Source organism: Maylandia zebra, linkage group LG13 (assembly GCF_041146795.1).
Source record: "Maylandia zebra isolate NMK-2024a linkage group LG13, Mzebra_GT3a, whole genome shotgun sequence".
In the NCBI taxonomy this organism is placed as follows: domain Eukaryota; kingdom Metazoa; phylum Chordata; class Actinopteri; order Cichliformes; family Cichlidae; genus Maylandia; species Maylandia zebra.
This window is the reverse complement of record NC_135179.1, coordinates 19,572,468-19,585,046: the sequence shown is the minus strand read 5'-3', so window position 1 is coordinate 19,585,046 and position 12,579 is coordinate 19,572,468. Positions and strand designations below refer to the sequence as shown.

General features: G+C 40.2%; 2 protein-coding genes across 2 annotated transcripts in view; both read right to left on the bottom strand.

Annotated features, from left to right (window-relative positions):
* LOC101483098 (peroxisomal N(1)-acetyl-spermine/spermidine oxidase) overlaps positions 1-3,111 on the bottom strand; it is an 11,120-nt gene extending 8,009 nt beyond the window's left edge. The window contains exon 1 of the mRNA XM_004555890.3: positions 2,891-3,111. Within this exon, the coding sequence (XP_004555947.1) occupies positions 2,891-3,044 (154 nt within the window). The 5' untranslated portion in view covers positions 3,045-3,111. The remainder of the gene's footprint in view (positions 1-2,890) is intronic.
* Positions 3,112-3,980: 869 nt separating this feature from the next.
* On the bottom strand, positions 3,981-12,516 carry LOC101482825 (peroxisomal N(1)-acetyl-spermine/spermidine oxidase). The gene is made up of 10 exons (XM_004555889.4): positions 11,934-12,516; positions 10,765-10,941; positions 10,522-10,652; positions 10,244-10,431; positions 8,410-8,591; positions 8,033-8,202; positions 7,696-7,781; positions 7,470-7,582; positions 5,939-6,093; positions 3,981-5,412 (listed from the first exon to the last, which is right to left on the bottom strand). Exons 1-10 carry the CDS (start codon positions 12,085-12,087, stop codon positions 5,281-5,283), a joined length of 1,488 nt encoding a protein of 495 aa, XP_004555946.1. The 5' UTR covers positions 12,088-12,516; the 3' UTR covers positions 3,981-5,280.
* Positions 12,517-12,579: the final 63 nt, after the last annotated feature.

The window sequence follows — 12,579 nt, the reverse complement described above, 5'->3', positions numbered from 1 at the left end:
TTAGCCGATATGATGCCTGACAGGAGCTTCCATGTAGTACTGAGGCAGGTTATTGGTCGGTAGTTGGAGGGGACCGGTCCCTTCTTGGGGTCCAGGACCGTCCGGCCTTCAGTTAGCCATTCCGGGTGTCTCTCGTTAACTAGCAGCTGGTTCATTTGTGCTGCCAGACGCTCGTGGAGTGCAGTCAGCTTCTTCAGCCAGTAGGCGTGAACCATGTCGGGCCCTGGTGCTGTCCAACTCTTCATACTGGAGACCCTTTCTTGGATATCTGCCACTGTGATGGTTACTGGACCCTGTTCAGGGAGGTCGCTGTGGTCTGCCCTCAGATCCACTAGCCACTGAGCATTGCCGTTATGGGTTGCATCCTTCTCCCATATGCTCTTCCAGTATTGCTCCGTCTCCAGCCTTGGTGGTGCTGTTCTCTTATTGTTCCCTTGCCACTGAGAGTACACCTTTGCTGGTTCTGTGGAGAACAGCTGGTTTATTCTCCTGCCTTCTATCTCTCTGGTGTACCTCCTCAAGCGGCTGGCCAAGGCTGTGAGTCTTTGCTTGGCAGTTTCCAAGGCCTCAGGTATGGACAGCTTGCTGTATTTCTTAGGCACCTTATTTGTCTTACCTTTCTGCAACTCCGTTAGTTGGCTAACCTCCCTCCGTGCTACGTTGATCTTGCCCTCTAGCCTCCTTCTCCATGGAGGGTACTGCCCCTTGTCGCTGTTCAACTTGTAGCCAAGCATCTCACTGATCACTGCTGCCGTATTGTAGATCAGCTTGTTAGTGTCGGTAATCGTGGTTGTAGGTATTGCCCGTAGTGCTGCATTAACATCATCTAGCAGACCTTCTGAGGGTACTTCACGTAATCTTGGTAACCGGCTACGGGGGATCCAGGTTTCAAGCTTGGCCATGATCCTATTTTTCAGGTCAGTTCCTCTCGCACTCAACGATCCTTCTCCTATCGCACTTGGGGCTATGTACCCAATCTCGGGTGGGGGTGATGATATCGCCCCCCTGACCTGGCGTCCTGACTCCTCCTTGCCGTAGCATTTGTGTTGTACCTCGTCAATCTCTAGCTGTGAGAGCAGTCCCTTCTTTCGAATGTTGGAACACTGAGCTACTAGTTGTTTCGCCGTCATTGTGGATGTTGGGTATCGAAGAATCCATAGGTCCCTCATCCTATTCATGTAGCCCCTTCCGCCGGGGTTACTTGCGTAGTAGCATTCCAACAACGCCCTGTTTTCGTCCCTTGCCCACCGATGCCTTCTTGTTCCAGTAGCCCACTTTTCGTCAGGGTGCCCTGGTTCCTCAACACCTGACGCGGACCTTGTTGATCCGGGCGACGTCCGAGCCGGCATGCCTTCATATTTATCTGTCTCGCTCATGTCTGCGGTAGGCTTGCTTAGCATAGGGGGTCTAGCCTTAGGACCCTTACTGGATACAGACGCCCCAGGCAGGAATCGAACTTGCGATCCTCTGTTCCAAAGGCGTGTAGTTTAACCACTACGCTATCCAGCTGCTTAATATGTATATCTATCTATCTATCTATATATATATATATATATATACATACATACATATATACATACATATATATATATATATATATATAGATAGATAGATAGATAGATAGATAGATAGATAGATAGATAGATAGATAGATAGATAGATAGATAGATAGATAGATAGAGAGAGAGAGAGAGAGAGAGAGAGAGATAGATAGATATATACATATCTCAAAGAAATGGCCTGTTTTTCAAGTATCTTCATGATTCTACCTTTACCTATTTTACTTTACTTTACCTACCTACCTCTACCTATTGTATCTACATATATAAAATATCTAGTTCTTTTCAGGCCCTGAAAATATGTATTCAAAGTGATGGAAACATAACAGTGATGTTAATTTCACCAAAAACCAAACCAACAAGTCATTTCTAAAAAAAATTCCTGCAATCACTTTTTGGTAAATACCTGACAAAGATCGGGGGAAAATTGATAGGGCATAGTATCGATAAACTAAAATACTCTGGGGATGCTATGAATAATCTCACCTTATAGAAGGCAACCTTTCTGCAAACAGTTATAGTCTGACTTGGATTGAGTCCAATCACTCTAGGAGACATTGTTGAAGGTTTCATATAATAGCTGTCTAATTTATAAATGTAGACAAACTCCTGCCATGTTTCAATCGGTTTGAATGAGACTTTGTCAGTTAGCACAAATCGAGGGGACTCAACCGGCTGCCAGTTGGTTGTAATCTAGTTATATTCCTATAGAACAGAAAGGTTACTGAACTCAAATGTAACAGTTAAATATTAATTTCTGTTAAATGTGGCTTTCAGTAATTTATCACTCTTAGTTACTGTATTATCAAAAACATATTGAATGTCATTACCAACTTGATCCAGTCAGTTGCAGAATGGTAGCAGCATATTGCTCCAAATTATTTGCATCTTGTATTTTGAACAGTTTACAGCAGTAAGGCTTCTTTCTTTACTTCGCTTTCCTCTCTTACGAATCCTTCATATGGGTCCACAAAACCTTTGCTACACACCACTTTATGACGCTTGGAGGAGCTATACATTACGGTTATGCAATGTGTAAGTTTCTGCCAGAGTTCAACTCATTATACAGCTGTGCTATAAGGTGTCCTCTCTAACGTAGTATCCAAAGTCCTTCTATCATATCCCTGGCATGCATCTGTATGCTGCGCTTTCACTTTAGGTCATCCAATCACATCCAACATGAAAGTGCAGTGTGAGGAAATAAAAAAAAAAACTTTACACTGTTGCTTGCCATCATGACAAGAAAATGAATTGTGTGTTTGTAATTTGCGGACACCAGAATTTAAAAAACTGCAGATTGACTGAAAAAGCCCTAAGTGCATGTTACTCACCGATCCTTCCTGTTTTTATTCGTCCTCCGCTTCTTCCTGTCGCCTCCAGTATCCGCACATGATGAAAACCAGCTTTCACCAGTTTCTGTGCTGCTGCTATACCAGCTATCCCACATCCTATGATCACTACTTTCGCGTCTCTGTGTCCACCCATGTCTGGCAACAACGGTGAACCGCAGCTGTGTCCTTCAGTGGAGCGAAACCCCCCCCCCAGCTGCGAACAAAAATTCTTCCGGTCAAGATTTTCAGAATAAAGTCCATTTTCCGATTTTCCCTAGAAAGCTTGACTACATGGAAAGTTATTCTCGCCATTATAAATAAAATACATTGAAAATATGTTTACAGTATAATATATTATCAATAAGCCAAAATTTCAGGTTTCAAAATTGTAACTTAATAACTTAAAATTTAAAGTTATTTTCTTTGTAAGGAGTGGTCACTCCTCCAAAAAAAGCTTTGTTGAGACAGAGAGATAGAGACAGATGAGCTGACAGAAGAAAAGTTTGCATGCCTCCCTAAAGCTGATCACATGACATCACCTTATATATTCATAGAGAGCTACTTTGTCTTTAGTGGCTTTCTTAAATAAAATACACTTCATTACACATTGAATATTTTATTTGGTGACTTTGAGGAAATGTATTTGTATTTCCAAAACACAAAGACTTCACTTGTCAGTTAATAATTAAAGTTGTATCCTTACTGCAGTTTTTCAGTATTAAACTTTAGAGTATTAGAGAGCAGACAATGTATTTTCAAACAGAGGACTGACATCAAGGTTCTTACAGTTAGCTGGTATTTTGATCTATATAACATACTAACATTTTCATTTCAGATGACAGAAAGCCTGAAACGCCTGGGTGCCCTAGAATGCACCTGGATCCTGGTAATCCTGGTTTATGATTAACCTTGGTGCTTCTAGTACAGAAAAGAAAAACACCTTTGTGGAGGTGCAAGTGAGAAAGTTCCTGCTCTTTATGCATAAACCAATAAAGACAAGAGTATTTGGTGACCTCATAAGGTGAACACAGGGGGAGAAAAAAGTAGACATTAATTTACTTGCATAAATAAACACAGTAAATACACTACAATGTGTCCATGTTTGATTTTATTTATTAATTAAAAACACAATCACAAACCTGGATAGAGCCCTTTTGTCCACTTGTGACAAGTAAAGCAAAGTGCATCTCCTGTCATTTACTTAAGTTTTATTATAGGGAATCTAATAAATTAAGTTTGCATAAACTGAAACAAAATCATTACATAATTCGAAATATTAGGAGGACCGCGGTCCTTTAGAAAATGCAAATATATCATTATTTTGTGTTTAATGTAATGTTTCAATGATTTGGTGTTCTCCCTATTGAGGAAATGAACTATTCTGCATCTGAATCACACATTATATTTGTGGTCTTTTTATTCTATAGAAAGACAAAAAACACACAAGCAACTACATAGCATGTGTCCTGATTGTGGTTTAAAACAGATGATTTGGACTTTGATTTGTGCTTATTAATCATTGCAAAATAGTTGCAATGTCCAGGGAATGCATTTATGTATGGATATTTCCTCTATGGAAAATAAAGCTATTATTTGGTGTACTTTTTATCTAGCTTACTTCATCCATACCTGCAAGTTTTCCCATTTTTAATCAATTCCTTCCTCAGTCACACTCACTAAGGGTTGTATCACTAACCCCACGCCACACTGACCCACTTTTCAATAACTTCCTGCTACTTTGCCTGCCATTTGTATTTGTTCTATTGTACCTGCTTTGCTTAGCAAATTTTATCCAAGCACCTGCCCAACTACTGCTTGCCTGTAGCGATTAAGTCACGTGTGATCTACCTGTCGTTTTTATGGTATGCCATGGTTGACCATGCATAACTGTGTCTTATTTGTTCATAATACACTAAAATTGTTCAGTGCTCTTATTCTTTGATATTTTTTATTAAAATTGTTGGCATTGATTCAGTTTATGCATATTCTTATTTTTAAAATCACAACAAAAACATAATTTTACTTGCATTAATATTACCAACAACTCCACCAGTAAAAGTTCCCTTGGCAACATGTTAGCAATGACTAATGTATAATGTAATGCGTCAACCTTTAAACCTAGATAAGGAGTGGAACTCCAGATTACAACATAACTATGCCACAAGCCCTCTTTTTTCCCATATTCAGCACTGTGGTTTTTAGTGCCAAAAGACAACCACTATGATTACTCAGTGTCACCAGATAAGACACAGATAAGATTTGTCTTTTATCTTATCTGACTAAAGAGCAGTCAGAAAAGATAAAAGACTTATCTGATTGTTTTTTAGTTTAAAAAAAAAAAAAGCTAAAAGAAAAGTCTTTATCTTTAAATTTCTTATATTACAGGGAATTCATGGGCTAACAGAAGCCCAGTAGTGAGTGATGAGTCTATCCGCTTCTCTCCACCCAGTAATAATTGCTCCATGGACGGTGGAGTAAAAGCAAGGATGGGTCGCCTCTCCAGCAAACAACACCTGCAGGGGCTGAAACACACAAGCAGTAAAAGTGAGAAACATTTTTCAAGGTTATATTATGTCACTTTCTGTCTAACTATAAAGTAACAGAAGTCAGTACTTCCCTGGGCAATATGACTCACTTGATTTACTAATAGTTCATCTGCTGCACACCATGCCAAGATATGTCACGTTTTCTACTAGCAATTCTTATCAAACTGTGTTGTGATTTGGCGCTATATAAATAAAATTGAATTGAATTGAACTGTGTTATCACTGGCAGTTTTTATAGATTGAATAAACAAATGTGAACAAATGATGCATTTTTTTCCCAACAGGCTGCTAGTAACAAAGCGCTAAAGGATACTTTTTAAAATGGATTTTAACGGACAAAACACTCCTCTGAAAATGGTCAGGTACAAGGACTGGACTGAACATTTTTAAAGACATTCAAAAAAGCCTGGAGAACTCTTACTCAAGACCACTTTAGAAAAATGACATGAAAGTCTGGCTCCTTGGAAGAAAAATATTAGCGGTGGCTCAAGACGTTCTGTACCTGTGACAGAGTTTCCTGTGAAGGCAGAGGTTCCATCATGTTCTTCAGGTCCTTGGCTGTACAGCCTATGGCTGGGTGACAGTAGGAACCGTATGTCCAGGGATCAGTGAACCACCGGGAACACAGGATTCTCTTTGGTGTGATGGTATCGTTTCCTACACACAAATATGAAATAACCAAGGCTCAACAACTTCAGAAAATATATAAAAAAAAAAGATATAAATAAATTACTTTTACTACATATTAAAGCCTTCCCTCTATGTATGACAGCTTTTTAGGACTTGAATACTGTATATCAGTAACTATTTGCTAGCTCATTTCAGCAGGCAGTGCCTTATACAGCCTGCCCCTCCAATATGCCCCCTGTGACAGCCAGTGGGGTGGCCTTGTGTTCTTGTTTTCTTGTTGCCTGTTTCTTGCAGGTAGGTAGAGCTGACCCAGTTATAGATGCAGCACACCTGAGCAGGCCAGTCCCAGTGTATAAAGACACCTTGACTGAACCATGGCTGTCTCTCTTTGTCTGTCACTCATTATGTTCATTTTGTTCTTCAGTTATGGCTGTTGTATTATTTAACTTGTGTTTAAGTTTCTTTACCTTATTTCATTAAAAATATCTTACAGCCTTTAAAAGCCTGTGTGTGGTCTCCCACTTGCTTGTCACGTCCTTTGAGCTGGGTTGTGACACCCCATTCTGGTTTATTAAAAAGCAGCAGCTGGATCAATTATGGATCAATTATCTGAGAAGAATATTTCTTGCTACTCAAGCTACTTTTAGATGCTCCCCTTTCCAAAACATGTTACCACATTAGGCAGCTCTGTATATTTGAGTTGACAGATTATTATGGGTGCCCTTCCTGACGTAGTGTCCAGGCGATTTGTGTGTTTTCTTGGGCACAAACCAGGTAGCTTCTACCTTAATGGTGCCCATTCAATACCTATTCAATACTCGGTCTAACATGTACATTTCTGCACTAGAAGGTTTCAGTCGAGGAAAATAGCTGCATAGTTTTCTACAATCAATTGTCATCTGCACAGTGGCCTGTTTTGGGCATGTCAACATCAGAGGATAAACTCTGCAATCTGACCTGGTTTCATAAATCTATACTGAACTATTTTCCCAATACTAATATGTTATATATAAGTAAGAGTGTGATGACTATCAGATTTTTAAAATATAAATACAATTTGTGCCAACATCATATTAGCAGGTTCAACCACAAACTCAGTCTTATTGCTGTAAGACATAAAGATATTTAGGTAATAGTCATACACGTTTGCTGCTCGATTTAATGCCATTATATCTGCATATATACTCTTTATTACCTGAACTTGTTTTATTCCTATAACAATGAGATGTTTTATAGATTTCTAACGAAAAATTGAACTGTTGTGATGCTTGTGCATACAGAGAAGTTTTCTTAGGTATAACAACCTTTAATTTTAATCATTAGTCTCTTTGATATTTATTTTTTATCTTTAATTATGCTATAGAGGAAAGAGCTATAAGGTTTAGATCAGATATAAAACTTACCTGTGAATGTACGGACGAGGTTTGTGATTGACTCTCTCACTTCTTCCTCAGGAAGTGTCTCCATATACTCTGCCTCATGGCCACAAATCCAACCACAGAGAACATGGCTACCCCTGAGAGTTTGTGTTAATCAACAAGAGAAGTCAGAATGCTGGTTTGAATTGCAAAGGAAACTTTATAGGAGGGAAAAATCATTAATGGTCTCTCAGATTAACATGTCACTTACGTTTCAGAAGGTTTATGCACAGTGAATGTCACCAACTTCCTTATCCAGGATTCACTCACATCTGACACTTGGTCTGACACAGTCTCCTGAAAACACAAAAGGGTTTATGTCCTCTCTGATCTCTGGCTCTAAAACACAAGTTCACACAATGTCTCTATTGTTTTACCCTTACTAGGCAACATTTCTGAGATATTTTATTGCATCATATACATAAAAACAAAGAAACAGGTTCATATCTTTAAAATTGTGCAACAAAGTTTAAAAATATCTGTCAACCTGTTATTAAGACAGGTTCGGTACATACTTATGAAACTATTCTGGCTGCTGTATTACAAACCTCGTCTTCCCACACGAGGTAGATGATTTCACAATCAGCATCCCACCACGGCGATTCAAACTCCACAAATATTTTGTCACATGTTCCAAATCCTAGTGTCTCGATCGACTTCAGCTTGTGGGCCGGGAGAGGAGGGTAGAACAGAGAGGAGTGGTGCTTCTTCAGATATCCTGACAAAAAGAAAACGTATTAAAAATTGCATAAACTGCAGCAGAGGGTTAAATCTAACTTGGTCTGTATTCCATTGTTAAAGTGACACTACCAAAACCCCGCCATTAAGATTAAGCTCTGACATTGGTCGTAGCACGGAATTTACAATTAATCAATTTCATGCAGAGATACGAAAAACAGGATGAAGTATATGAAAAGAAGTTTACCTAAAGGCACAGTGACAATAACGTGATCAGCAGAAATCCTCTCGCCATTCTCACACTCAACCGTCACAGGACTTGAGCCACACTCTGTGTTGCTCCAGTGGACACAGCTCACAGGGCAATTGTAGGTCACCAAATCAGAGGGGAGTTCAGACATCAAGTTCTCGATTAGGCGCTCAAATCCTCTGCAAGATAAGATACATTAAGATGACCACAATGCAGCATCTGTAGTACATTTGTATTTTATATTTGATGTGATAATCATAGCTGTTGACAATGACAAAGTGATGATGAGTGTCCATGAAGTGTGCAAAACTTGACTCACCGCTTACTATTGAGGTTCATTAGATTAGAGCAGTGGTTCCCAAACATTTTTTGCTAGGCCCCCCTTTATTTTACAAGAAAAATGTTCGCGCGCATACGCACGCACGCACGCACGCACGCACGCACGCACACACACACACACACACACACACACACACACACACACACACACACACACACACACACACACACACACACACACACACACACACACACACAAAGACATCCTCCAACCACACACACCCTTATTTTGCTCCATTGCGGTTTATTTTACACCTCAAACATTTAGTAAACAATTAAAAATGACAGGTAGTAATAAAATAAACTACTAACTCTTTTACACTGCGTCCACACCTACACGGGTATTTTTGAAAACGCAGCTGTTTCGTCCACACGTAAACGGCGTTTCCAATCACCGAAAACTGAGATTTTTTAAAACTCTTTTTTTGCCTTTACGTCGCCACACAACCTCAAAGGTATGTGCCTTTTTTTCACGTCACGCTGTGCGCCACGTTATTGTTTACATGAGCTGATTTACAGAATGGCGGATAGAGACGAAATACTGTTACTGTTAATCTGACTATCTTCAGTTTTTACAGGCTTACATACACACACAGTTACTGTCACTCCATTTACAAGGCAGAGGCGTCACGGTGTAATTATTTTACATGTAGTTGTTTTTTTTTCCTGTGTAATAATATTCAACATTGCTATCAATACATTTTTCAAAAAATGCCTTGTGCAGGTGAAGCCAAAGGGAAGATATGCTTCATCATATTTTCTAGTCTTTGGCTTAGAATGAAGTTGGTTTAGAAACATATTCAGCTATGCTTCATCTCCTGCTTTGCGTTTCTGTGACAGCCCCGTGCTAGCTTAAAGTTGTTTCAGCATGTGCTCCTGGTTTTTTCATAGTCTTTCAAGACTTAGTCGTGGTTAGTGATTCTCTAAATGAATTAAGGTGCAGCGAATGGAAATCAGGCCCATGACCTTTAATATGGCAGAGTGCCAAATATGTCTAAGAGTTAGCTCAAGCACATGTCCATGGATCCTGTCTGGCTACTTTAAATATAATCTGTAGTGAATAAATAACAAATTATAAAGATTAACTGGGTGAAACTGGAGCAGTCAAGAGCATTTTCTATTTATTTAGTGCGTACTTACAGACATCAAGGTGCCTGTATTTCATTGTCTTAGTCTTTATTGTGGATAAATTAGCTTTGTTCTTGTAAAACTAGACAATAAATGAATAAATAATAATTAGCTAATCGCTATAATAAAAACCACAGAAGGTTCTCACACAGGCTGATCAGAGGAGTAAATAAAAGAAACAATCTAAAGGACTAAGGATCTAAATCACTGCCACTTTAATAACTCAGTATTAATCAATGCAGCTTTACTCTTTGACAGCACTTGGTGGTGAAGGCATAAACTTAAATTGCTACAGGTGAGCAAATGACAAGTAAATGAATGGCATTTATGTTAACACCCTTTATGCATACAATGATGCACAAACCTTGGAAGCGTGCAGTCCACGCCACGTAGGCTCTTATACATAGAAAAGCCTGCCAGGTCTATGTCATCCATGCTATGAGTCGCACTTCCACAGCACTCAAACTTCAGCATAGTACTGAAGGCAGAGAGAAGCAGCTGCCTAGTGGTTTCATCCTCATCTTTCCACCTTCCCGCTGCTTGGTTCTGCGCCTGCACAAAATGCCAAATTTCAACAAAACAGATTTTTTTCTTTACAGCTTTTTATATCATCAGCAACAAGCATAATTCAAAACAATGTACCTTTGTTCGCATGAAATGTCCTACACTCTCCCAGGATGTGTTTTTGCGATTTTGAAATTGTGAAGTGTTATCTAAAATCTCACGAAACAGCTCCTCAGCTGGTTCCATGCTTTCTGCACTCAGCCTCTGACCTTTGGGACAGAATTTAAAGATGTAATAACAATCACAGCTTACCAAGCACGCTATTAATATACACGATGATGCGATGTGCTGAAGTACACTTGTGTTACTATGTCTGGTCACCTGAACTGCTGAACCAGTTGGGGACCAAGGGAGGATCTTCATCCACGTCTACGGCCTGGTTCTTTGGAGTGAGGGCTTCTGGAGGCAGGAGGTCATAGTCACGAGACAGACAAAACAATGGGTTCTCCTCAGATGGGCCATGGATGTAAGCCGCACCAATCTCTGTAATAGTGCTACCTGTCAAAGAAAAACAAGTCTTTGTGTACATTTACTTGCACAATGACAGTAAACTGACCAAAGATTAAGTTGACAGCATAATTATCTTGATGATGGGAGGCCGTTGTACTAGTAGATCAGGTTAACTCTTTGTAATTCTGAGAAAAACTAAACACACCCCATGAGTCAACAGCTGGAAGAACCACCTGTAGCAGCAATAACTATAAGTTATTCTTTACTGCATGACTTTAGTAGTCTCTCACGTCTTTGTGGAGGAACTTTGGCCAACTCTTCTTTACAATGTTGCTTCGGTTTATTGAGGTTGGTGGGCATCCATTAAAGCACAGCTCTGTTAAGGTCCCACATTCAATCGTGTTGAGGCCTGGAATTTGACTTAGACATTGCAGCACCTCAATTATTTTCTTTTTCAGCTATTCCGCTTTAGTGCTTGGGATCATGATCCTGTTGTCTGACCTACTTTGGGCCAAGCTTTAGCTTGTCAGACAGACACTCACATTTGACTTTAGAATACCTTGGCATACAGAGATCGACTCAACGACTGCAAGGTGCCCGGGTCACATGCCTACAGCGGACTGCCAAAACCCTTTTTTTTGTGTGGTGAGGTTCATCCAGACTTTCACAGCACCTGGTTGCTAAGATGCACTTAGTTTTTCATGGCACTGCATAGTGTCCTGTAAAAACTTTAATGTGAGGTGTCTGTATGCACTGGCATCATTTTTGTGTTGTTTCACCATTCGGAAAACATCAGAAAGCTGCACAACAGTCCAAGCACTGAAACTGAGAATAAGTACAACAGAAGATGCCGACAGCAGCAGGTGATTGAAAGAGACAAGAACATGTTGGATCGCTTATCCTCCTAGATTGTCTGCAATAAAGATGCTCACACTTAGAAATTAATGTTGTTCTTACTAAGGATTTAATTTAGTTGGTTTCTGATTTTCTGACAGTGTAAAGACGAAACTGACTAAAACAGAAACTACATATAAACTTACCCAGAGTTGCTGTTTTTATTCGTCCCCCGCTTCTTCCAGTCGCCTCAAGTATCCGCACATGACCATATCCAGCTTTGACAAGCCGGTGAGCCGCTGCTATACCCGATACTCCACATCCTATTATAACTATCTTTGGGTCCGCACTCGTCGCCATCCTTGGTTCGCATCGAACTGTAGGACTGTCGCTCTCACAGCTTTATCTCAACTTCACCTCGGGGCGTGTATGAAATAAGATACAGTGTGACTCGAGCATACAGTGGGGTGTGACTTATATATCGGTGTACATTATATAGTAGCGGTAACGCGTTGGCAGTCCGTGGACGGCACGTCTACCTGCAGAGAGGGTCTGTTGTCGATGGAGGCAGTGTCGAAAATAGGCGGCAGGCTACAGGTGAGTGGGCTACTCAGCCAGCCGTGGACAAGACTGAAGTTACGTAATACAAAGAGCTGAAGTGAAACAGAGTGTTAAAGGAAATGAAAAGCGCCCACTACAGCCGCTGTCTGTGCCTCTCTTGCTGTATTCATTATTATTTTTTAGCTCTTCTCTTGCTACTGGTGGAAGTTACCTGTCCTTTCCTTCCCTGTTTCGGCCCACCTCTCAACCAATCACCGTTTGACCAACGCACAACGTCATCCACGTCTAGGA

Excerpts from the sequence above, each read along its gene's own strand:
- LOC101482825 (XM_004555889.4), bottom strand. The coding sequence starts at position 12,087 with ATGGCGACGAGTGCGGACCCAAAGATAGTTATAATAGGATGTGGAGTA. Across the intron at positions 8,592-10,243 it reads GTGGACTGCACGCTTCCAAG|AGGATTTGAGCGCCTAATCG; the intron begins GTTTGTGCATCA and ends CTTATCTTGCAG. Across the intron at positions 5,413-5,938 it reads CACAGGAAACTCTGTCACAG|CCCCTGCAGGTGTTGTTTGC; the intron begins GTACAGAACGTC and ends TGTGTGTTTCAG.